Source organism: Drosophila erecta, unplaced genomic scaffold (genome assembly GCF_003286155.1).
Source record: "Drosophila erecta strain 14021-0224.00,06,07 unplaced genomic scaffold, DereRS2 tig00000021-arrow-pilon, whole genome shotgun sequence".
NCBI lineage: Eukaryota > Metazoa > Arthropoda > Insecta > Diptera > Drosophilidae > Drosophila > Drosophila erecta.
In genome coordinates, this window is record NW_020825198.1 from 21,055,432 (window position 1) to 21,079,330 (window position 23,899).

Genomic DNA, 23,899 nt, shown 5'->3' on the forward strand with positions numbered 1-23,899 from the left:
GCGGGGGGACGGGCATGGCGAGGGGGAGGGGGAAAGGCCACGCAGTTGCTGGCAAAAGGAAACAGATACGCCTGTCCGCAGATCGTACAAAAAATCGTAAAAAAAAAAAATAAAATGAAAATAAAATAAAATGCAGAGCTATGGCTTTAACTTTTTGGCCGGCGCTTGTTGCGTTCGTCGAGGCGACGCTAATTGTTTCCGTCTGTTAATAAAAATATTTCAGATCAGTAACAAATTGAAAACAAGGCAATGGGGGTAACAGGGGGAGCTGCTGTTTATGCAACGCCTCACGAAATGCAAATTGACATTTACGTGGTTGCAACACCAGCAAATGCCAGACAGTCGGACATCGGGCCACCAGCTTTTTATAGCCTGGTAAATAAGGAGCAACACGATTTGTCCACAAAAAAAGCAATACTACATAAATAACCAAATTTAAGCCCAGTCCGAGGAAAGAGAAAAAATGGCTTGGCGACACTTTTCGCCGTCCCTGTTCACTGTGTGTTAAAGGTCAATGAGTTTGGGCTTGGGTTCGGGTTAGTGGACCTGAACCTGGGAGCCTGCCAAGTCTGTCGAGTTGTGCAACCTCCAATTGGGAGCTGCAGATGATGGGATAAAGTCGGGCCCTAGAATCGTGTCGCATTTGGCTAAATTGCCAGCCATTTTTGGTGCGTCGGAGCAGCGCAAAACAATGGCGGAACTGTACGCTTTTCCGCAGAACACTTTCCCGCTAAATGAGGGAAAAATCCGTGAAGCGTGGCCAAGAGCTAAAATCAAATAGGCTGACCTCATTAACCGAAGGGTTTTACCTAGAAGGGGTAATCAGCGGTGTAGACAGCAGAATAGGGCAGAAGACCAGTCTCGGAAGAAAGAGAACAATAAAATTACAATAATCGCTTGGGTAAAGCTCTTCAGAATGGTGATGAGGGCGGTGTTCAAGCGACCATGATGACGATGAACGTGCAAGTCAACTCCCCAATGACAATGACTCCCATACTTTTTTTTTGGCAAGCTTGGTTACGCTTTGGAGAATTGCTCCCTACATAAAGAGGTTAACAAACCTTTCAAGAAATTGGCCAGAGCTTAACGGTGAAATTACACATTATGCACAGTCAAGAGAAATACTTGGCATTACAGATTGCTTACATCATCGATCAACAAACAGCTGCAGGACTATTTATTAATTTAATAGCAATTCGACGATCACAGCAGCTTATTATTAGATTCGCTGACTATTGCAACTTGATTTCAGGCTTGCAGGGTACTAAATCTTAATTTAATATGAAATGTGAATATGACTTTATGCTAGTTGCTGAATAAAATGTGCATTTGAAATGGTCATTTTGCAACAATTTTGCATCACAATTCCATTTCCATTTTTAATTTTTCCACAGCATTATCAGAGACCCCATCTGCATGCAACACCAGCAACATTCGCTGTTGACTTGGCTGATTTCTACCGACTTGCGATTTGTTAATGGCTCGAATATTAAGTTACAATTATCTGACGGACGGGCGATCGATGAATGGTGATTGCGGCTCCTCTCCAGATCCAGTGTCATGGCCACATTTCACTTTCAGCGGAGATTCAGCGACGAGAAATCGTGTTGAAATTGATTTGCGGCTCTTTAGTTTTTATTCGCCATCATAGTTACCGACAGCTCTCGCTCTAGCTGTCTCTCTCTTTCCCGATATCTCCCATTTATATATTTTCTCGGCATCTGGGAAACTGCATAATTTTTCCGCTTTCCAGCTATTTTGCATTTGCCATTTGTCTGTTTTGCCTTTCTGGCGCTTCCACCGATATTCCGCTGTCAAATTGCCAAGCGGCAAGCGACGGCATTTTCCACTGATTTTCCTCGATTTCCCCCCGCTTTTCCCACCCACCCGTAGGAAAGAAAAAAGTCGAGTCTCCTTCTCCAGTTGGCTCTTTAACACGAAACTGAATTTAATTTGCTTTTCTTCGTTTCTTTTGCATTTATTTGGCATGTTTGTAGTCTAATTGAGCGAGAAATTGCCGTTGATTGATTGTTTTGCATGCAATGTGTTATTTGTTATTTGTTATATTCGTTATTGTTACTGTTACTGTTACTGCCATTTCAATGGTTGCTTTTATTTCATACCTCGCAATGCTTAAGTGCGATTTAATCAACGTTCTGTAATTGTTGGCCAACGATTTGCAATGGAGAGCTATAAATCTTTTCCCCTTTGAGATACTTCTTTTGTATGCGTCAGACCAAAGAAAACTATAAAACTTGAACGCAGAGTCTTTAAAATGTTTCAAGTTGACTGCTGTCAAGACTTTACAGTTTGTTAAGCATCGACAAGCTGTAAAATGTTTAAAAAATTGTTTAGTGGATTTAATACATATAGGCAATTCCCCAGACGTAAGACTGCAATATTATTTTAAGTTAAAGCGACAACATTTAAAAAGTTATTTGTTGAACATGCGCCATAGACAGGATTGTCCACAACATGTATAATAAATAACCACTGGAGTGTGTTTAAATGCATGTGACTCCAATTTATGTCATTAATGGGGCGGCTGCATTTTAGTAACTGAAGATAAGTTTCCTAATTACCGAGTGCTATTCGACCTTGTAATTAACATTTAGGTATAAAAATCTGAAATGCTATGAACTTAGAATCCATGAAAGACGTGCTTGTATATTCATCAATTTATTAGAAATTTGAATTACTTAGAAGTGTATTTTTTCTGTGCCCCCGAGGACTTTGTGAGTGTATCTAGCCGGGCACATTGTTAGCTCTCCTTGTTGGCCAATGGAATTGTCATGTTTATGGTAATTAACAGTTAATGGGTTCTACGCCATTGCAGTTGTTAATTAGCAAACATGGAGCGCATTCTGCAGGCCACAGCATATGTTGCACATGTCTGCATTTTTGTGTGTTTTTGAGTGCAGCTCTTTGTCTGTGCAGCGATATTTCCTCAATTGAATTTCACAGAGATAAACCGACGGCATAACTCCCGACCAAGAAAATATATTGCTGCGAGTTGCGAGCTGTGGCCACAAATCGCAGCTTATTAATTCCCCCAGCAAAGTTCGCCAAAGGCCGCAGAGTTTCCACAACTTCGACGATCTCCGGCCGGCCGGTCATTTATCAAATCATAGACTTTCGTAGTTGGCAATGGACTTTTCGGCTTTGAACCTCGTCGCGATGGAAGTGTGAAAACCTGGAGGGGAGAAGGTGAAAATGGGAAATGGGCAACGGCAGCATCGCATTAACCGCACAGGTGTCCACTTAATTGACAGCTAACGAGGCGCAGAGGAGCAGACCAGTGACCAGTGACCATAAGCCGGGCCAGACACATCAATATTTGATGAAGTGCATGTCGCTTCGATTACAGAGGAATAATGCTTCGATTAAAGGGGATGTTCGCTCGAAAGTCAAATATATATACAATATATTTTGTACTTTTTTGCTGTATCTCAAATTGAAATTATGTGTAAGCGCCCATTTTGCACTGTGTAGACCAATATATTGAAAACAAAGTGGTCAGGACTGGGTTTATTACAGGCCTAGTCTTTTGATTTATTTCCCCGATCAGAAAGGAGGTGGCAAGCGCAGGTGTCTCTTGTTGCACAGAGGACAAAAGCCCAGGTTTGATGGTTCCCCATTACATTTAAAGGAGTCTTCACTCGCATGAGAATTGCAATATTCGCTGAAAAGGGGTAATACGCGATTTTTAAGGGGTTCCTTGTGGCTTTGTTTATATCTTTCTGGGTTGGGCGTACAGAGACAAGAGTCTTCTTTCAGTTCCAAATCATCAGAATTATAGCCACATAGGTTAGATCTCACTGGTTCCAGCAATCTCTGCCTCCCGCCACCATGTCGTTGCTCCTCCATTAAGGACATGGGTGAGGGAAAGCGCTGGCAACTCCCTCGCAGGTGATCTATTTGGAGCTTCTCCTCCAGATCGTGCTGGGCCATTGCCAGGATGCGCCAGATGGAGGCGCCACCGGGTCCATAGCGCTTGTTGTACTTTCTCTGCTCCTCGTACATGAGGTATCTTAACTGGTTGAGGTCTTCCCAGCGCTGAAAGTCAATCTTTCGCTGCTCAAACGCTGCTTCCTTGCTCTTTATGTTTTCCAGCCTAAGGTTGAGCTCCTCGTCTGACATCCCTTCCACCTCGTGAGGCATCATCTGCAGACGTCCTGCCCAGAAAAGAAGTCGCCGTTTGGCCAATTGGCGCTGGCGATTGGAACGAGCATACTCCTCTTGGACTGAGTCATCCATTGATCTACCTTCTGCCTTTTCCCCCCAAAGCACACGTACACGTATTTTGACTGACCAAGTTCCGAAACTAAGTACTAGGCTTGCTACGATCTAAATGGCGGGAGACTCACCCACTGAGCTGATTACATAAGTGGCTGGTGGCTTCAGCACACTGCGGGCAAAGGCTCCTCGCAGGACCTCCAGGGCACAGGGCTCAGCCGTAACCAGCAGCATTCCAGGCGCCACATGTCCTGCGTACTTCAGCGCTCTTGTGGCAGCGGTCAAAGGTCCATTCCACCAGCATTGCGCATTGGCAGCTAGAAAGTTCTGCAAGACATGAACAAAAAAGGGTAAGTTGTAAGTGATGATAGTAAAATAGTACGTCAAAAATGTATCTCAAACCATTCAGATACAGTTAGTGCCTAAAATTGTACAGCCTTTACAGGAAGCCCGACGAAACAGGTCGAAAGGCGCTCTTGCCACCGACTGGTCTTTACATACATTTCCAGTGGGAGTCTGCATCTCATCAGCTAATTGACAAATTGCAGAGCACCGCGTGGCATAATTGGTGTGCTGCTGTCTGGCTTAAAGAGCTATCCATCTGTGGGCGTAGCGAGCGGTAACTGCCTGATGGCTGGCAACCGCCAATTAGCTAAAGCGGATCGCTGCCACGCCTCCGAAATGAGGCGGGAGGAATGATGTGGCGCCACAAAAAGTGGAAACCAAAAGCCGCTGTCTCATTGCTGGGAATATTTATATTTATATTATATTGGAGCTGCCGAAAGCAAATCGAATCGCAGCGAAACAAAATCCTTAACACGTTCTGGCCCAGAGTGTTTCTATGGCAGTGGAAAGATATGCAAAGGAAAAGTGTGAGGTGTGCGGAAAAGTGGTGACTGGGGCAGCAAATAAATGTCCAATTTGTGCAGTGACAGGAACACTAGAGGCACGTTTTTGATGTAAACACGGACAAAAAGGGTCGAGAGTCACAGCAAAAAGCCACGGACAATGGAGGCGGATGAAGATTGGGACTGCTACGCGGCTTGGGATTGGGATTGGGAAAGAAAGGCCAAGAGATCGATGTAGCCGCTGGAGTTTCACGCTTTGTGGCTTTCTGTGTCGCTAATGAACATCATCCAGTTTGAGCGATTTGACCTTTTTCCCGATGGGCCATTGAGGGCACCACGGGGTGGGTAGCTCCCCAGGTATTGCCATTTCTTGTGGTCACTCCTCTTGGGCTTTAATGTCGCCTGGGTCTGGTATGCCGCTTATATAAGTTGCATGGCTCTCCTGTCTCCGCCATCTCCATCTGCACCTCCATCTCGATAGCCAAGATGCCCATCCATGCCCATTCCAGCCTTCCGCCCGGGGCTGCTCAATTAATGCATGAGAAGGCGAAGAAATTAACTCGTCATTGCCTGCCCGTCAGGCTTTTGCTTTGGCTTCGGCTGTCACGCGCCGCCAGATGGCGCTCATCGTACACTCGGCGAAAATGCGGCGACCCACAAAGGTTGGGGGTACTCCTTGGTCATTTTATGCAATTTTAGGGTACATCCCTTTGGGATATTATGAGCCTGATTTGCTTAGGTAAACTTGTACTAATATCTCAAAATGTGAACTATGCATGAGCAATTAAGAGAAGTAAGCGAATGGAAGTGCAATTTAGTGCCTACAGCTTTGAGCAAATGCAATGGAACTTATAACAGATCTTAGGTATTCCCTACTTATCGTAGATCTTTCTCATGGTGCAGCGCAACCCCCAACCATCAGCATAATTATAGTGCTGCATCATTGTGAGACACGGGACAAAATGCCAAAGACAGTCATCAACAGCCTACTTATAGAGGCTTTCCATCGATCAAAGGGATCTGGTTTGGAGCTGGGCTTCAAGTTGGGGTGTCTGAGTTTCTCGTTTCCCGTTTCTCGGAAGTAATGCAAAACTTTTAATAATCAAATCAAATGCTTGCGCCGGTCGGTGTCGCGCGTATGAAAGTCATTTTCACCGCGGGCTGAATTTGAAGTTTCGCTTTTTGGTTGCTCTTGATGTCGTTTCATGTCTTTTATTATTATAAACCTCTTTTTTCGTTTGTTGGTTTGTTTCGGGTGGCGGCTTTCGTTTTGGGACTTTTACTTAATTTCATGTAATAGAAAACTTAGCAACAAAACTCCCACAAAAGTAATGCTCAAAGACAAAACTATCACCGACATACTGTAGTGGCAGAAGGCCTCATGTGGGGAGCTTGCTGCTGTTGCTGCTGCTGCTGCAACAGTTGCTGCAGTTGTAGATCTCTCGTGTGTGCCGCATAAAAAGATAATAACAATATACAAACAAATGCGCAGTCAGGCAGCCGAAAGTCGGAGATTGCCAACCGCTGCGGACTAGGGGCTTAATAGAGTTATGATGAAGTATAATAATCCTTGACCTTTCCACCAGCCAACATCAAGTTGCAGCTACAAGTCAAGACCGCAGCTCTTAGGCACACGTCAAAACGTTTTTGGGCTCTTTGTGTTTTCCCCCTCCACATTTGCCATTTTTATTTGGGGAACCCTTCATTTGACTTTAAAAGGCGCCATTTAATTTCGCATATGGGAAGCGACCGGCTCCGAAAATGAAAACGTTTCGCTTTTCTCCAAAGGCATCTTAAATACAAGTAGGAACGTAGGTGACATGGATTTATTTTTGGATCAAGGGGCATGTATTTCAGTTGCGGATTAACTTTACGGAAACTGTAATTTACCACCATATATTTTAAAATATTGTCCGGGTCGAGGGCACGCTTAATTATGTGTTGCTTACGTTTTTGGTTTTGACGGCACCAAAATCATAAACGCCCATATTCCCTGGGAATTTGTAGATTTCAGCTTAAGACGCAATTTAGTCGTTCATTTTATCTTAATGGTTCGAAATCTATCATGGGAGAGGGAAACTTTAATTATATCTTTTATGGCAACCTAACAAACCTTACAGATTTAAGAGCCATCAAAGCGACGACTAATGCCCAATAATTACTTAACAGATAAATTATTTTTGGTTATATAAATTTTGTCTCTTTGGATATTTAAAATGTTCTCCCAAATTGGAAGTTAAAGCTTGCCTTTTATTACAATATTTATCGTAATTAATAACATCTTAATGAGCTTAACATATTTCTTTTCGTGGTTAATCGTTCCGCTTAAGAAAACTATGGGTTCCCAATTAGTAAAAAATCTGATTCTTTGAATAATTTCATATTTTATTCATTTTTTAAAACATTTTGCCCAAGCTAATGACTTCGGCGATAATAATAATTATTTTATGGTAGTTCCAAGCCAAACGAGGACTTAGTCAGTTAATTATTTTCAGTGCCCGCCAAGCAATTTATTTAATCTTCTATTCCCCGTTGATTACTTTTGGGATTACACTTATTTTTCTGCACTCCCAGCTGCAAATGAAAGCGCGCGTTTCCAATTATTTGAGGATTTCTCACGTCCATAACTTGTACATGAGCGCCCCAGGACATTCCCTTTGTTTGTGCCTTATCCCTGTCATCATTGTTTATTTGGCTCTGGTCAAGTGCCAGACAAAACCGAGGGTGGAGTCCATAAAACGGAGCGGCTGTCGGAAGCCGCAGCCAGCATAAATACAGGACGAACAGTGCGCCGTTCCAATCAATGCGGCTGGTCCTGATAAGGATACAAATTGCATGGCCATGTCCGAGTGACGCCCACTTCCTACTCCAGATTCGCAACCACCCTGCCGCCTCCACCGTGCGGTGGAATAAGATGTGTTCGGCTGAATGATTGCGTTTTTCTCGGACTTGAACTCGATTTGCACTGCACTTAAGATATCTATCGGATTTAGGGGGCGCTGCGCCCCACAGGCAATGACTTTGGTCAGCTGGCGAGGGTTGCCAGGATGCCAGGTTCAATGACCAGATATCTGCTACTTTTGGCTAAACATGCGATTTGTTTTATTAGTTTTCCTCGAACATGGGCACAAATAACAACAGCTGTTGGCAAAAGTCCTGTCTGACTGCAAGCCTTTCTGCCTGCCAAACCAAAACAGATCCCATGGACTGTGGCCTGGATATCTAGCAAGGCATCGCATCTGCAACTATTTCAACTTTTTGGCAGCCCATTGCGGTCGCTATTTTTGTTGCAATTAATAATAAAAACTTTCAACTGGAAAAGCTAAAAAACTCTCTCAAACTCTCTTCGTATAAATATACTCGCATTGTGGGGAAAAAGTTTTGCAATTGCTAAAACTTCTAAAAAGTAAAATCCAAAAGGGAAATGGGTAAAATCATATAAAATGCTTTCGACCAAATGATACCTGGTATGTGAGCTGCGTTTGCTTAAATGTTGTCGAGAGTAATAAAAGTTATAAATTGTTGATTATGATGTCATCGTATGAATTTCCTTCGACGTAACATATGGCGCCCAATGTGGGGCACTCAAGAAAGTAGAGTTAACCTGTTAATAAACATGATCTGCAAGCAGAACTGATGCAGCATAAATACAACACCTTTCAAATCTAGTTCTTGGCTCTAAAGCGATCCATTTACATAAACACGAATACGTCTTGGCACCACAAACAGTGGGTATATCTTTTAGCTTTGCATTGACATATCATTATATACATATGCACAGATATACGTATAGCTATCAGCTGTAAAATCAGCACCTCAATTTAAAACCAAAGCGTGAAAAGTGTATTAGAGGTTGACGTGGGGCGACGATGATGACGAAGGCGTCTGGGAGTACTGTGGGAACAATCCAGTGTGCTGCAGTCAGTGCAATTCTGCCCCGTGGCCCCTGAAGCCCCTAAAGCCTTCCAATATACGGATTTTGCACTGCACCTGTACTGTAGTCGGTTCTGCAATGTTTTTTATGTGATTTGCCTGTATTGTTAGCGCACTTATTGTTATTGTAGCTGCCCTTTGTATTTCGGCGTTGAAGCCTCGCTGGCACTTGCTGAAATGTCTGGCCAAAATGAATACTAGGGGGCATTCGAGGTCTATTTGGGGCCTTTGTACTTCGAATGCGGTGTCTGTCATTCACTTGCAGGTAGTTAAACACCGTATCTATGAGTGTGTATAGCATTTAGCACGCAACTTGCCTTCAATGCAGCATTCTAGCCATACTTTGTGAGCCGTGTCATTCAATCTATCAGGCGAATCATGCGATCAGGGGTATTCATCCAGAAGATTGCCCACCAAGTTTCGCGAAATGGCTGTCAAAGTTGCTAATGAGAATCCGACTGCCAAAGGGGCATGAGTGTACTGGGAAAATGATTTAAGTCTGGCTTTAATTGTTGGCTTACTGCACCTTAAGCGAGGAAAGCCTTATTATGGGCAATTACTGTTCGGTAGATAATTGCTTGAGTTTCACGTGTTACAATTGTAATAGATTAGGAAATTGAAATTTCTCGCGGAAACTTGCAAACTATAAAAATTGCAGGTGAATCATTCTACTCATAATTAGATTCGTAATTTTTAGAAATTTTCTCATACAATTTATTTTATTGAAGGCTCTGCTACCCTGTTTACGCCCTCGCACTTCTGTATGTATTTAAGTAAAGTTACAACTATTTGTGGCTTTCAAATTGTTTTGCTCTTTTATTTCCAAAAAATAGCTCCTACTCCCAACAAACATGATCTCACAGAGGCGGCGAGAAGCATGAAGATTGAACTACAAGTACGTGGCCCAATGTTTTGGCTTTTATTTTATGCTTTTTGGCTGGTGCTGCAATCTCAGGCCGCTGGCGTGACCGAAAGCAAATAAATAAATGAAGGAGAAACGAGAGCTTCAACTTGAACTGAACTGAAGTGGCTGCCACTGGACACCAATGGCCCCGAGCGACCTTGTCGATGAAATTATGCAACCGGAGGGGCAAGCGAAGCAGATGGCGGCAGGTGGAGCGGCAAGCGATCTCCATTCAATGTTTGTCAATCAAATTAGTCGCCGATGATTGCAGTCTAAATTAATGAAATGCAATCATAAGGCGCACGCCAACCAATTAAACCCACTGACGACAAAAAGTAAATTTGCGCTTAAACGGTTGCACCATCGATTCAATTTCATTAAGCCCAATCAAACCAATCGAAGTTGCGCGGGAAGGGGTTAATAACAATTCAAATCTCTTTTCTTTTCCCCCGTTCGTAAGAGCCGCGTGCCGATAAATCAATTTGCCTGGCTATGTGATTTTTCTTTATTTTTTTCCTGCAATTGCCCGAAATTGTATTTGAACAGCACCGAAGCACCGGAGCTCCAAACTGTCCAGCTGGAGTAAATTGGTTCTGGAGCTGAAGTTTTACAGGAAATATTCTTTGAATGTGAGCCGTACTTCAGCGGCTGGAAAATCTGCCTTTTACTTCACCATAGATGACAAATTAATAATTGGTTTGCTAATTACACTCAGCAAACTCAGTTGGTACTTAGGAAGTGCTTGTTCCTAAACTGGCTAAAAACAGTTGCCTTAAAGTGTATCATCGAAAGTAGTCTTTAATTTCAGAAGTACATTTATAAACATTTCAAATATAATTTGAATGATGTATTTGTTCCTTTTTTTAATTTTTTTCAACTTAAAACTTTGTCCACAGCTTGCCTACGTTTTAATGTATTCAATAAGTGATCTCATAAAATAATATACAGCCTGCTGAACTATGACAGATGCAAATGTGATTAATGATTCGAATGTAACTCCTATAAGCCTGTGAAGGATATCGCATGGTATGCCACCTCAACGTGCCACACTCAACCTTCCTTTCCCAAATCGCTCGGTTCATAACGATCACAGGTTTACCTTCATTCTAGACCGATCGAAATAATTCCGTTTCCAAACTCTCTATTTCCCAGATATTTTTCCAGAGCCAGTTCTGCTAACTGTTCATTTGGGTTTTTTATTTTTAGTTTTATTGCCTAATGATTTTATGGATCTGCCTTGCAAATCTCAGGTTGGCGGTTCTCAGGTTCGCTGACTGGCAGACTGGCAGAAAGCAACTCCCGCGCTCTAAACATGACGCAATCAGTTCGCATCCGTTGAGCTATTTCAAAACTTGTTGCAGGCTTATTAATTTGGCTCGGAGCACCGAAAGCACAACTAAAACAAGTTGATTTAGGTGAAGTAATTTGCGTGCAGCCAGACACTAAACACTGAAACCGAGCACTAAACACGGCAACGGAAAGCAACAAAATTAAGCAAAAAACCAGAGAAACAGCGAAATAGTTCAGAGATCAGCTCGGGGCACTCAGGAGATCAGAGTTTGAAGTCAAGTCTGGTCCTCGACTGTTTGTTGTTCGATACTTAAGTTTTTTTGCATTTAGTTTTTGTATTTTTGCCAAGTTGCAAGTTTCAAGCCACGCCGCACGCCTGACAAATTTGCGCAAATAATAAAAACCGATTTTAAATGCCTGGAAATTGAGTCTGGCATTGCGGCCTTAAATCAGTTTCCTCCCCAGCTGAACTGACATTTAGAGTTTTGCTGGAAAAATGGCAACGAGATCCCAAACTCAACGCTTAAATAGGAGAAACTTTATGTGCTTTGTTTATATGGCGCACATTTAATAATAATTTTAAAATGTATGGTTCTCCAGCTATAATTATAATCATTGCTATGCTGCACATGGTCGTTAGGAAAGTAACAAATATATTACACGAATATGCATAATAACAACGACTTCCCTCTGATTTATCGATCTTTTAAATGCAACATAACTGTAGAACTATGGGTAGTGTCAAAATGTTTGTTTTTACTTGAAAATGATAATTAGAGTCATAGTAAGCAACGAAAATAAGTAGTTTCTGGTGAATTAGTGTATTTATTAAGTTTCTTTCACTTTCTTTCACGTGTTTCGTATAAGTACATAAAACAACTTTTGTATGTTGAGGATGCGATCGTCAATCATATTTGTTACGCAATCCCTTTGGTTTTTGCACTACCGCTCGATTTGTGTATCATTCGTTATGATCGGACGGCACACACTCTCCTGGTGCGCTTCGTCACTACGTGAACTGTAAGTCCCAAACTTCCACAGTGATACGTCAATCCCCTGAATATGAAGAATGCTGTAGAAAATATTCAAAACTTCAGATTTTTCACGTAATTCGGCGCGGTCTCAAGGTTTTTATTAAAGTATTTTTTGGACATAAAATATATACATATATTTTTTATAGGCTTATTTAGTAATGAGGCCAAAATAAAGTATTTTAATCTGTGTTCTGTAACCTTACCATTGTCTTGTAAGCTTATCTCAGCGGAATAAAAAGTTTTTAAATTATGGCACGCCCTAAAACTTGAGCAACACCACCGGAAACTCTTGCCCATTCGATATGGTCGACGATTGTGCAGAAGACCCGCCTTAGGGAGTATACATATATATGTATGTATATATAACTCCCTTCCTCAATTCGAAGCGCCGGCACCTCAATCTACATAATTCACACTTCATTGAGCTTGGAAATTTACGATGAAATACTCGGTAGCTGCATATCGCTGCCCCGAGTCGAACTCTTCGGGCTTCCCATTCATCACTTGGCATTTCCCCATTCAAGTTCTCGACATTTTTTCCATCAATTCACGCACTTTTCTCCAGCTCTGCCCCAAATGCTTTTGGCCCCTAAATCTTCATATATGTGTACACATTCATATATAGTTCTATTCAGGGCACGCTTCGCATTGGCTTTTATCTTCGGGTAAACTTTACAGGCCGAACTGAGGCACGTAATATTAATTGGCCCAGCTCGAAACTCATTCGAAATACCCACAAATGAATGCCCAGCGACTGTTGTGTTTTTCCTGCTACTTACACGCAAAATAACTTAAAAAGCTAAATTATCTCAAGCGACACTTTTTAGTATGCAAAATACATAACTCAACAGGCAGCGCAAAAAAGAAGAAAAATGCAGCATAAAACACAAACGAGAACAACAGAAATTGAGCTTACCAAAAAATAAAGGAGACAAACAAAATAAAAAGGCGGCACCGCCTTTTCATGTTTCGCACTTTTTGGCAGCCAGCAATTAAATTGAAATTAGCCGGCATTGTGTGAAAAATTAAGTTATTCACAGAAAGGTGTTGCTGGACATTGTCTCGCCAGAAACTAATAATAGACCTTGTAAAACTCACTCTCATTATACTAGGTACTTTAGTTACAAGTATATAAGTAACCGCAAAATGGGCGTATTATATTGTAGATAGTAATGATAATGATACGTAATTTAAAATTAAATTAATTAACTGGGGAAATAATGAAAATTATGATGGTGATGATGGTGATAAATACTTTTGATTAAACATTAAATAATAATAGTTTTGACGCATAAGTTCAAAGGGTATCAGTAGCCAAACTATTCAATGTTTTACCATTGCATTTTGCTCATCATGGGGCACCACATCAATTAACACTCCAAACTTGAACTTGTCAGAATGACGTCATCTTGATTGGCAATGTGTGCAGTAAACAATGGAAAGAACAACAATAAAAATCAGCAACTGAAAAGCTAAAAAAACACGTCGGTAGCAGCAGCATCAGTCACAAAAAAGACAAAAAAGTTGATTTAAATTTTTAATTCGTTTTTCAGCCGGTAAGAAACGAGTTGAAATGTCACCGAAACGAATAAAGCTAATAACTTCGATCGTCTGCCTAAGGGTTCCATGAACTCATAAGTTATTTTGGGTAGTATCTAGGGGCAAAAGGCTTCCTGGCCAAAAAGTTTCGGAGACTTTGGCTTCTTTTCGAATGTCATCAATAACAAAAGCGGTGGGTAATAAAGAAGGAGGGACAAGAAAATGGCAAATGTTGCATGTGCAATACGTTTGTTGCAAGTGCTCAATGTTTGTTTGTAGCATGGTCTGGGTCTAGTCTGGATGACGCCCTGGAAAACGGAACCCAGCAACCTGTTAGGGGGATTTGTTGCCCCGTTTCGTTCCGGGCCATTTATTTTCATGGGAAGTGGTCGCGAATAAAGGCGAAACCCCAACACCACCACCACCACCACCCCAAAACCCAAAGTAGCGACCTTGAGCGGAGTTACAGTCCATCGTCACCTCCGTGCGCTGTCTCTTTCTGCCGTAGCATACTGCCCTCTTCCTCGCACTGCCGCACGCACTTTTTGCAGTTCAAAATGGACAACCAGTCGGCAAACCAGTTCCTTGCACATTAAAAGCAGAAGGGGCTGAAAGCAACGCGGGGGCCACACTCGGAAAAACACCAGTTCAGAATCTGATTGAATCAAAATATCCCCCGAATATCCTCTTATTTCAATAATTAAAGCGAACCTGCATATGCTATACATCATTTTGGAATTTTCCTCAGAAACCTCCTAAAAATCAAACACCATTCAAAGGAATTGAAATGGCATTTTTAAGAATTTCAAGGAAATTTTCTATGCTGTTTATTTCCTAATTGGCCACTACTTGCCCTAAAACTTGGATGTGTTGATTGGTTCTATAATATTTTCCGTTCGCACTTTTAAGTTGTCAGTTCAGCGAAATATGCAATACACTTTAGTTAATTTTAAACACGTGTTTCACACATGGGAAGTACTTTTAAGTACTAACGCACAAACATGAATGTCAAGTCGTTTTTGCATGGAAATTGATTGCTATGTAAGCACAACGTAACACATTTTTATACATTTGCATTTCTTCGCAGATGTAAAGGACTTTGTCTGACAAGTTTTCGTGTTCTGAAGCTCTTCAAGCCATGTAAAAAAATCGAACTTTCTCGCTGTGCACCAATCGAAACTCACCTGAAATATCATATATCCCGAGTCGTACATCCAAAAGTCCTCGGGCGTGTGGCCGGGCTTGGTCAGCTGAATGGCCAGGCAGCGCTGCAAGATCAGACGGCAGCGCTGTGGACCACCGGGTGACTTGGTGCCCATTTCTGTTGGTGCCGTTCTGGTGGCGGGTTGCTCGGCGGCTTGGTTTCTTGGTTGCCTTCCCAGATTTTTTGTTAGCCGTCTAAAAATAACGCCAAGAGTTCAGACTTAAGGATCTGGCACTGCGCGCGTGTGTGTGTGAAAGGTTCTTTTAATGGTCAAGCACTTGGGCAGCGAACAAAAAAAATACCAGAGGGGGGAAAACGCGATAAGAACGAAACCCGTATTTGCAGAGTTTTATCGCTTTTATCTCTCTTGTTTTGCTCTTGGCCAGGCTACACTTTATTTTCGCACACTTCTTAGACCGGACTTCGACTTCTGTGGCTCTTTATTTCGGGAATGAACTTTGCACATCAACATTGTATTATCCCAGCATCTCCAACGCGAACGCGACGCCTGCGCACTAAATCACTCAGCACTCACTGGGCACTTGGTGAGTTCTCACTCTCGAAGGCGAGTGCGAGTTGCGAACCGCACCGAACCGAACCGAACCGAACCGACCGAGCGACGAATTCAAACTGAAGTTGCGGCGCCGAGCAAAGTGGTCTCACAGCCGCTCTTTCGCCGGAGAGCGGCGCTCGCGGAGAGCGCCAACGCGCCAACTCGCCAACTTTTTTGGAGACCTGAAACGATAGAAAAAATCGGAGAGCCCGCTTTAAAACCTTGATTATTAAATCAATTAGGTGTACGAAAAAAGGAGAAGAAAAATAATACTACGTTTAAAAACTGGAGTCAGGCTGCCGAGATCGCAATCTTGTCGTCGTTCTGTCTGAGAGACAAACGGGCTCTGCTCCTAATAACATCATCACATCATCATAGTCGTATCATTATCGTTAACTGTAAGTCGTGTTTGGCAACTGTTTTTTAGCCAACAGTGGGACCTCGAGCATTTTAATTCTGGGTAATAGAACAAAGATCCTAACACAAAAGGTATTTAAAAATGCTTCTCTATTGACAAGTAGTGGTTTTAATGGTTATTTTCCATATATGGGAAATACTTTAATGCAATTGAAACCTATGAATTGAAAAAGCGCATATAATCATTCTGTTACATCATCAGGACTAAACCCATTATTTGAGCCTCCACTGTATTTTTTGGCATTTGTTTTTGCAGTGTGTTGTGTCCATTTGAATGTGCCTTTCAATCTTGGTTGGCGCTTGGAAGTCATTTCCTGCCCGAATTGCCGGATGGGCAGATGACTCAAATGGGTTAATTAAAAACCATCTAGCAGTGATTTTATTTGGCCCGATGAAAAGTCATGTGCCCAAAACAGTTGTTCCCAATACCACAGATCTCATTGAGAAACCCTACGGCGGTCATATTCACTAATGGACTTTGAGCCCATGCGAAATCTAGGAAATGTCAGAATAGTCAGTCGCATCCATAATTGCGTATACGCCATGTGCGCCGACTGTCAATCACAATTCTCATGCTAATTCGTTCGCTTTCCGCCCTGTCCAAATGCATTAAGTGGAAATGCATTAGGTTGACTGTCTTTTTTCGGTGCGTCAGACCAACGGAATTTGCATAAACAATTACGATTTAATGAAATTACACGATAAGGCGAATGGCGATCGGCGAATGGGATTTATTTTAATTTCCAACAGTACCCGTAGCCGCGTTTGTGGAGCCATTCATCTTCCCAATTCGGTCAGAGCGCACGCCACGGCCATAACAAGAAAGTTTTGGGGGAAGATAGGGCCAGAAAGCGAGATTCGTTTGGTTTGGGGCCAATTAAATGGTGAGATCACCGCCCACATCTCTGTATACATATATACACATAAATGTACGTCTACCTTTACGATCTCCAGCCACACAGATCAAGTGTGTAACTCCCTCCCTTTTGGGCATTTTCTTTTTATTATTTATTTATTGCGGCTTGTATTTGTCGACCCATTAAGCGTCGGCCTTTGTTAGAAAACACGTTTCTTCTGGCCACATTCCGAAAATAAACTAAAATATGAGAATTTGCCAGCAGCTTTTGACTCCGCTGGCAGTCTTTTGTTTGTCTTACAAATCACTAACATTATGAATTGGTGAAACGCTGACCGCCAAGCTCAAAAGGTGCTAAAAAAATTTGCATAAATTATTATTAACAATTATAACCAGCAGTTGAGCTCCAAAGATCTACGACAGATTTACCACGTTCTTTGGAGTTTTGGCCCTCGGGCTCTTTCATTTAAAGCAGTCAGAAAAATATGTCAGCTTCGGTTTTTTTCAAAAGTAAATTGCGGACTTGATGTATCTAATAGAAAACCAAACATATACCTGTCACCTGAAACTGGAATGTTTTGGTAAACACTTTGACAAGGCTATTAAAGACTTCGGCCCACCTTTCTTTTTTGGTTATTCGATATTTGTCTTGCCGCGGGCATTTTTCATACTTTTGAAGGCTTTGCCAGTGATTCAGTAATTAAATTTGCACATTACCACGTTGAAATAAGATTTCGAGGGGTTTTGGTCAAGAGCCCATTTCCAAATGCGCAAAACAATTGAGCAAGTCCTTGAGGTTTAGCCTTGAACTTCAATTGGGGATCGTCATTGTTTTCAGAATTGCACGAAAATAAATCGTTCAATTACCAATTGGCAGTCTTCTCTCGTGGTGAACTTGAACTTTAATTTCCGGCAGAATGAAAGCTTTTATCTTGACCATTCTAAAGCAATCGAGTAAATAAATCATTTTTCACCTTTTCAACTCCGTTGAAATTGCCAAATCAGAAAACTCAAATGTTGAGTGGTAGATCTTCATTTTTGCCAAGGCCAAATCATTTAACTTTGCTAAACCTATGTTGAAAAACAATTTAGCTAATTAGTACAATTAGGAATGCCGTTATTATATGGATTTTTTATGGTTTCGTAATGTTTGGTTTGGTTTAAGATCGAATGATCTAAGTTCTGAAGTATTAAGAAATCAACATTCTTTAATAGTTGATTTTCATTTATTTTTATAGGGTATACTAGATTCGTTGAAAAGTATGTAACGGGTGGAAGGAAGCGTTTCCGACACTAAAAGTATATATATTCTTGATCAGGATCACTAGCCGAGTCGATCTGGCATTGTCTGTCTGTCCGTTCGTATGAAATTCGAGATCTCAGCAAATATAAAAGCCAGAAAGTTGAGATTACCCATGCAGATTCCAAGTTTGTTTCCAAAGGTGGCCCACTATAACGTCCATAAGCTGAACAAAACTGCCAGGCCAACACTTTTGAAAAATGTTTTGATATTTCTTGTAATTTGTTATTAGTCTGGTAAACTTCCAGCTGTCACGAAAATGTTGAATTATCTCGTTTGCTCCTCCACTAGCTGAGTAACGGGTATCTGATAGTCGGGCAAAAGTCTTCCAGGGATTAACACTTCCTCGTATGTTGCCATCTTAAATGAAATGCCTGCAACATTTTTTACGACGGGTAACCGTCATCACTGGATCGCTGGATTGGAATCCTTTTCTTCATTATAATGAGGCTTTATGCCGCCGCTCACCTACACCTACAAACGACATACACCCCCGTCGATTATATTTGACAGCTTACTTTCAATTGCGATATCTAGTTAGCGCAAATTTAAGAGTGAAATAAAACAATACGATCGCAAAGAGTGGATCGAACTGGGGACCACTGAATGGCTGACTGGATGGTTGGATGGATGGATGGATGGATGAATAGCTTAATGAAGCAAGAGCCTGTTCCGCGGTTCGTGGTTCGTGGTCCGTGGTCACTCAACGCGATGCCAGGCGATGTTGGCACTCCATCCAAACCGATCCGATCCACCCGCAAAGCACATCACCCAAAAACCCCCCTTTGTACCGCTTCATATTTCAGTTTTACGGTTCAACGACAACGACTTCGCAGGTTTGGTGGAAGAAACGAGGAGCAGGGGTGGCGATCCAATTGCCGCAATGTGGCAAAGCAATCGATTTAAGCGCCGCATAAATTGAAGCCGGGGCTCCAGCGCCGAGGAAAACCAAACCAAAAGGTTCCTCCATGTACAACATGATGAATTGTTTTCTTTGTCGACTTGTCGACTGCTGCGCCGCTAGTGGGCAACTTGGAAACTGAAAACTGAAAACTGTGGCAGAGAAGTGCAAGAAACTGAAGGAGATCGCTGAATGACGGAGTGGGGCTGCGAATGGAGTGGGTGGTTGGGGAGGTTTGGGGGCATAAAAGCAGCGCGGAAAAATTGCAAATTGTATCAAAAATTTAAATTTTCGCTTTCATTATGCGGCGGCAGCTTGCGCTCCGCTAATAGACCAACTGCCATTGTGTTTCTTTTCTTTTTGCCTGGTTTATATCTCTTCTGCGCCAACGAGGCATTTCCCTATTCAATTTTGACAGGCGCGTTTTTATCCAAGTAATGAGCTGCATTTGTGGGCAGGGAAGTTAAGTGAAGAATCCTAATGGTAAGGCAATCAAAATTAATAGTTTGGTAGTCCTTCAAAGGTCCTAGAGGGCATAATGATGTATAAGAATATTCAAATGAAGTAAAGAAAAAAAGAAAATATTTAAGGCGTTTTAGCAAGATTTTCTTTTTATTGTTTTGCTACCGCATTATAAGGATTTTTCTTCCCCCAATCTGAAATAACTGTATGACCATTATCATTGAGCCCACTAGTCGTATACGTGATGTGAATATCATTTGCGTTTGCCAACTGACGAGGGAGCAGCAAAAACCAATGAATAATTATAAATCAAAAGCAGCAAAAAGTAAAATGAGGAACACAAACCCAAGTTGAGGATTGTGGGGAAATACCAATCCAAAGACAAAAGCAAATTTGAGAAATGCCAAAGATGCTCGGCGCAGCCAAGAAATGACATGCCCATGTGCTCCTCACGGGATGCCATCTCATAGACGTGGAACAGTGGTCCAGACCACGACGGAAGATGCAGATTGCCGGCGGAGATGGGACTGGAGACGGAGTTGGAGACGGAGACGGAGGCGGAGCTGTAGCCGGAAAAAATGTCTGCCAGGCGGAGACACTGCGGCAGACGATGCAATAACACCAGGCATTTTAATATAGAAAGGCTTGTCAGTCTAATACTCTATAAGATGTTTCTCAAAATGTTTTCCAATTACATTGCAAAATTTTTTTATATCAAGATAACATTTTTACTGTGGTACTTTTAGATAACGATTCAATAACTATTGAATAGAATCAAATTGTTTCGGTTTATTGTAATGAGCAATAAATTACATTTATTACTTAAGCCCGGCATACGTTTCTTATAAGATAATGTATTCCATTAGGTGCATTGAATTAGCCATTAAATGTAATGATTTTTTTTAGGATTATGTTGCAGTTATGTTGCAATTAAGTACGAAAATGTTGCTCGTGGAGGTTAACAATATATTGGCGGATATTAGTTATAATACCTTTAATACTTTCAAAATGCATAAAATCCCTGACTTCTTTTTCATATCCCAATTGGATGACCCAGCTATAATACCCGACTTGGCTCGATTGTCAACAGAAGCCGCTAACACTAACCATTGATAACACCACAGTACAATAAGCACTCCACTCTCGAGATTCGTTATGCAAGCATCCAGTGCATCGCATCTTCAATTTCAGCATTCTTTCGCCAGTCTGCGTCTGCATACTTGCCGCTTCTGCTTCTCCGTACCGCTCCCCCTGCCCCTGCCCCCTGCCCTTCCCGCTGGCCCACAAAGCCCCTGGAGCATTCGCATTGATTGCGCCGCCTGATGGAGCTTCAGTTTGACTTGAAGCTTGCCGCGTGAAAGCAAACACACAACAGCCTGCATATAAAAAGCCGAAAGGAAAGCGCAAAAAGTAATAAAATCAACTGAAATTGCTTAACACCCTGAGTAAAGTTATGATGGTTAGATTTATTTATTTGCTCGCTGCTGGGAATATCAAAGCCGCTTAATGCCTGTATTGTCGTTTCATTGCTTGGTGTGAATTTAATTACAACACACTCTTTGGCTTTAAATTTAAACGGAAGTTTTGGGTACTTCTTTATTAATAACTTCTAAATTAATAGTATTTTTTTGGGTTTTAAAAGTTTTACTGCTAGTATTATTTAAAACAACTTAATTTTATTCTTAAAAAATCATAAAAAAGTGTGAGATCGTTTTTTTAATCAATTACTAAAATATTTTTTGGAAATGCGACATTTTTATATTCTAAGTTATTATTAATTCATAAAAGAAAAATTCCTTCTTCGATTTAATTAAGCTTTGTATACTACAACTTTAAGTAATATATAAGTTGGTTTTTAGAATCACAGTTATTTAGTCTTTCAAACACAGTGAACAAATTTTTTTTTAGCTATTTAATTCATAAAAGAAAAATTCCTTTTTTGTTTTAATTAAGCTTCGCATACTACAACTTTAAGTAATATTTAAGTTGGTTTTTAGGATCACAGTTATTTAGTTTTTCAAACACAGTGAACAAATTTTTTTTGTAAACTATATAAATATATGGGTACCAAACTAATTAAACTCCTTCTGGCAGCTGATATTGGATAGCCGCCACGCTCTGGGTGCAATTTGATCGGCATTTGGGATTCGGTTGGCTTCCCATTAATCCTGGGCCACAAAATGCAGTCTTCCCTGAGTTTTCTGCGTTTATTGCCGGTGGTTGTGGGCAAGTTTTGTCTTTTTCCCTGTCTCGTTTGTCAGACATTTGACAGTTGTTTGTTATTTTTGCACGTTGACTTTTCTCCGACTGCGTCTGTGTGTCATGTGGCTGTGGCATATTTTCCATTTTCCCCATTTTCCCCATTTTCCATGCCCCCACAGAGGTTGCCTAACAGACGCCCACTGTCCCATCGCCGCCTGCCCCGCGCCCCTTCCCCATTTTCTGCTGCCACATTTTGGATTTCAATTTTTATGGCAAGTCAAATTTGTATTTTTTTTAATTTTTTCTGCAACCCGCTGCATTTATTGCCATTTTCGTAGTGAGTCGAGGAAGTTGGAATTTGCATAGAAAAATGGAAATTAACAAGACCATTTGACTGGCTGTCCATCTAAGTCGGGCTCTTTCTATCAGGCCGTCTCTTTCACTCCGCCAGTATGGGTGCTATCCTGCTCTAGAGCAAAATGTTTGTTCGTCCTGTTTGTACATTTGTCCGTGTCTATATTTAGCTTTATGTAAACATGTTTGACCAACTGAACTGACTGAATGACTGACTGCCTCAGTTGGGAATGTAACTCCCCCTCAAAAGTCCACTCCCTCTCTTTCTTTACCTGTATATCCAACTCTTTCGCCGGCTGTGATGTAATCTCGGTAATGCATGCGACAAACTTTCATCTCGAATTGCAAAATCCACGCAACACGAAATAAAAGATCGCAAAGATCGGCTTACACTGTTTGAATAATAATTAATAAATAATACTTAAATCGAAGAGATATTCCCCGAAAGCTTTACAAAAAGCCCATTTCTGTTGTGGTTGTTGTTTATCTTGAAAATGTTTATTATTTTTGTTAAGCTTGGGATCTCAATCTTTGGCTTACAGCAGCGGAGGTGAAATTTCTGGTACTTAAGATGTTGCAGATGTTTCCTACGTGACCTCGAAGCCAAACCTCACGTACAAGGATTTCTTTTTTTTGTTGACTTGGCCAATATACACCCCTTATATAAATAAGTACTTGTGTATCTCGTATCGTGAAAGTGAAAATTGATACATGCATTGTCAGCACCATCAAAAACGGTTTCCTTATGAATTCCAATATTTTTATAGTCCAGTCACGGAAATTCGTTTAATGAAAGCCACGGCGACAGGACAAGGAGGGACCTCTCGCTAATAATATGTTCCGTGCTGTTCTCTTATGTCAAAAAAGTCCTTCCGAAGCTCCAAAAGATGTCATAATCAAATGTCAGCCAACTGATAAGGGTTTTTAAATATATAATAAATTATATATAATATATATGAATAGTTGGCTAGCGCCATCTTTTGTAAAACGCTACGAATTAATTCCAACACATATTATTTTTAGTATATATAATATTTTATTATATATAATATATATTTACATATTTTATATTTTATTATATAAAATATATTTATTTAATATTATATATAACACTCGTAGTATTTATACAAGCTAAAGAAATAAAAATCACTTTCAGGGTTAAAAGTTCCTGTGGTCTTTCGTCACTAGACTGAAATTTTACCTTAACTTTTGTTATGTACCAGACCGTAGGTTTGTTGTTCGATCAGAAACTAAAAGCAAATGCGCCAAATTGAAACACAAACCCCAAAGAGTCCAAGAGACAGTTGGAGCTGGTTAGTTGCGATGATGATGCGGATGATGATGGGATCGGGGAGGCGATGGGGGGTGGTCGCAAAAAGGAGTCACTAGCAGAGCACGACGAAATTAAACAGGCTTTTCAAAGGCGAGGGGGTGGTGGGGAAAGTAGCAGACAGCAGTCAAAACGGACAGCAAATACAGTAATTAGATCACAGCACAGACAGTCAAAAGAGTGCAGGCTGCGGGGATAGTGACGAATAAAACGAGAAGCTGGAACGTGACTGAAGAGAAGGAAGCAAGGAGTGGGAAATCGAATTCGAACGGAAAGAGATAAACGAAGTGAGAAGTGGACTAGGAAGCATAAGGTAGGTCAAGCGGTTGGCCTGCAAATCGTTTTTGCTTTTAAATATATTTCAGTTAGTGATTTAGCTTAAGATTTGGAAAGGAATCTTTCACCAAATATTCCATATGTTTTCCATACACATAATTTGTATTTTAGTTTTTATTGGCAATACAAAATAATACGGATATTGCTTTGAATTGCTTTGTTGAACTTTTAATTAATGCAATAAATTATTTCCGCAGAGC

The 23,899-nt window shown here is 41.1% G+C and overlaps 2 protein-coding genes across 2 annotated transcripts in view; both read right to left on the bottom strand.

Annotated features, from left to right (window-relative positions):
* The window catches only part of LOC6546174, a 57,570-nt gene that overhangs the window by 9,748 nt on the left and 23,923 nt on the right, over positions 1-23,899 (bottom strand). Inside the window, exons 2-3 of the mRNA XM_001973539.3 lie at positions 14,969-15,723; positions 4,368-4,563 (exon numbers count right to left, since the gene is read on the bottom strand). Coding sequence (XP_001973575.2) covers positions 4,368-4,563; positions 14,969-15,103 — 331 coding nt within the window. The 5' untranslated portion in view covers positions 15,104-15,723. The remainder of the gene's footprint in view (positions 1-4,367; positions 4,564-14,968; positions 15,724-23,899) is intronic.
* Positions 3,514-4,334, bottom strand: LOC26526652. The gene has a single exon (XM_015158836.2). It carries the CDS (start codon positions 4,255-4,257, stop codon positions 3,565-3,567), a length of 693 nt encoding a protein of 230 aa, XP_015014322.1. The 5' UTR covers positions 4,258-4,334; the 3' UTR covers positions 3,514-3,564.

Excerpts from the sequence above, each read along its gene's own strand:
- LOC26526652 (XM_015158836.2), bottom strand. The coding sequence starts at position 4,257 with ATGGATGACTCAGTCCAAGAGGAGTATGCTCGTTCCAATCGCCAGCGC.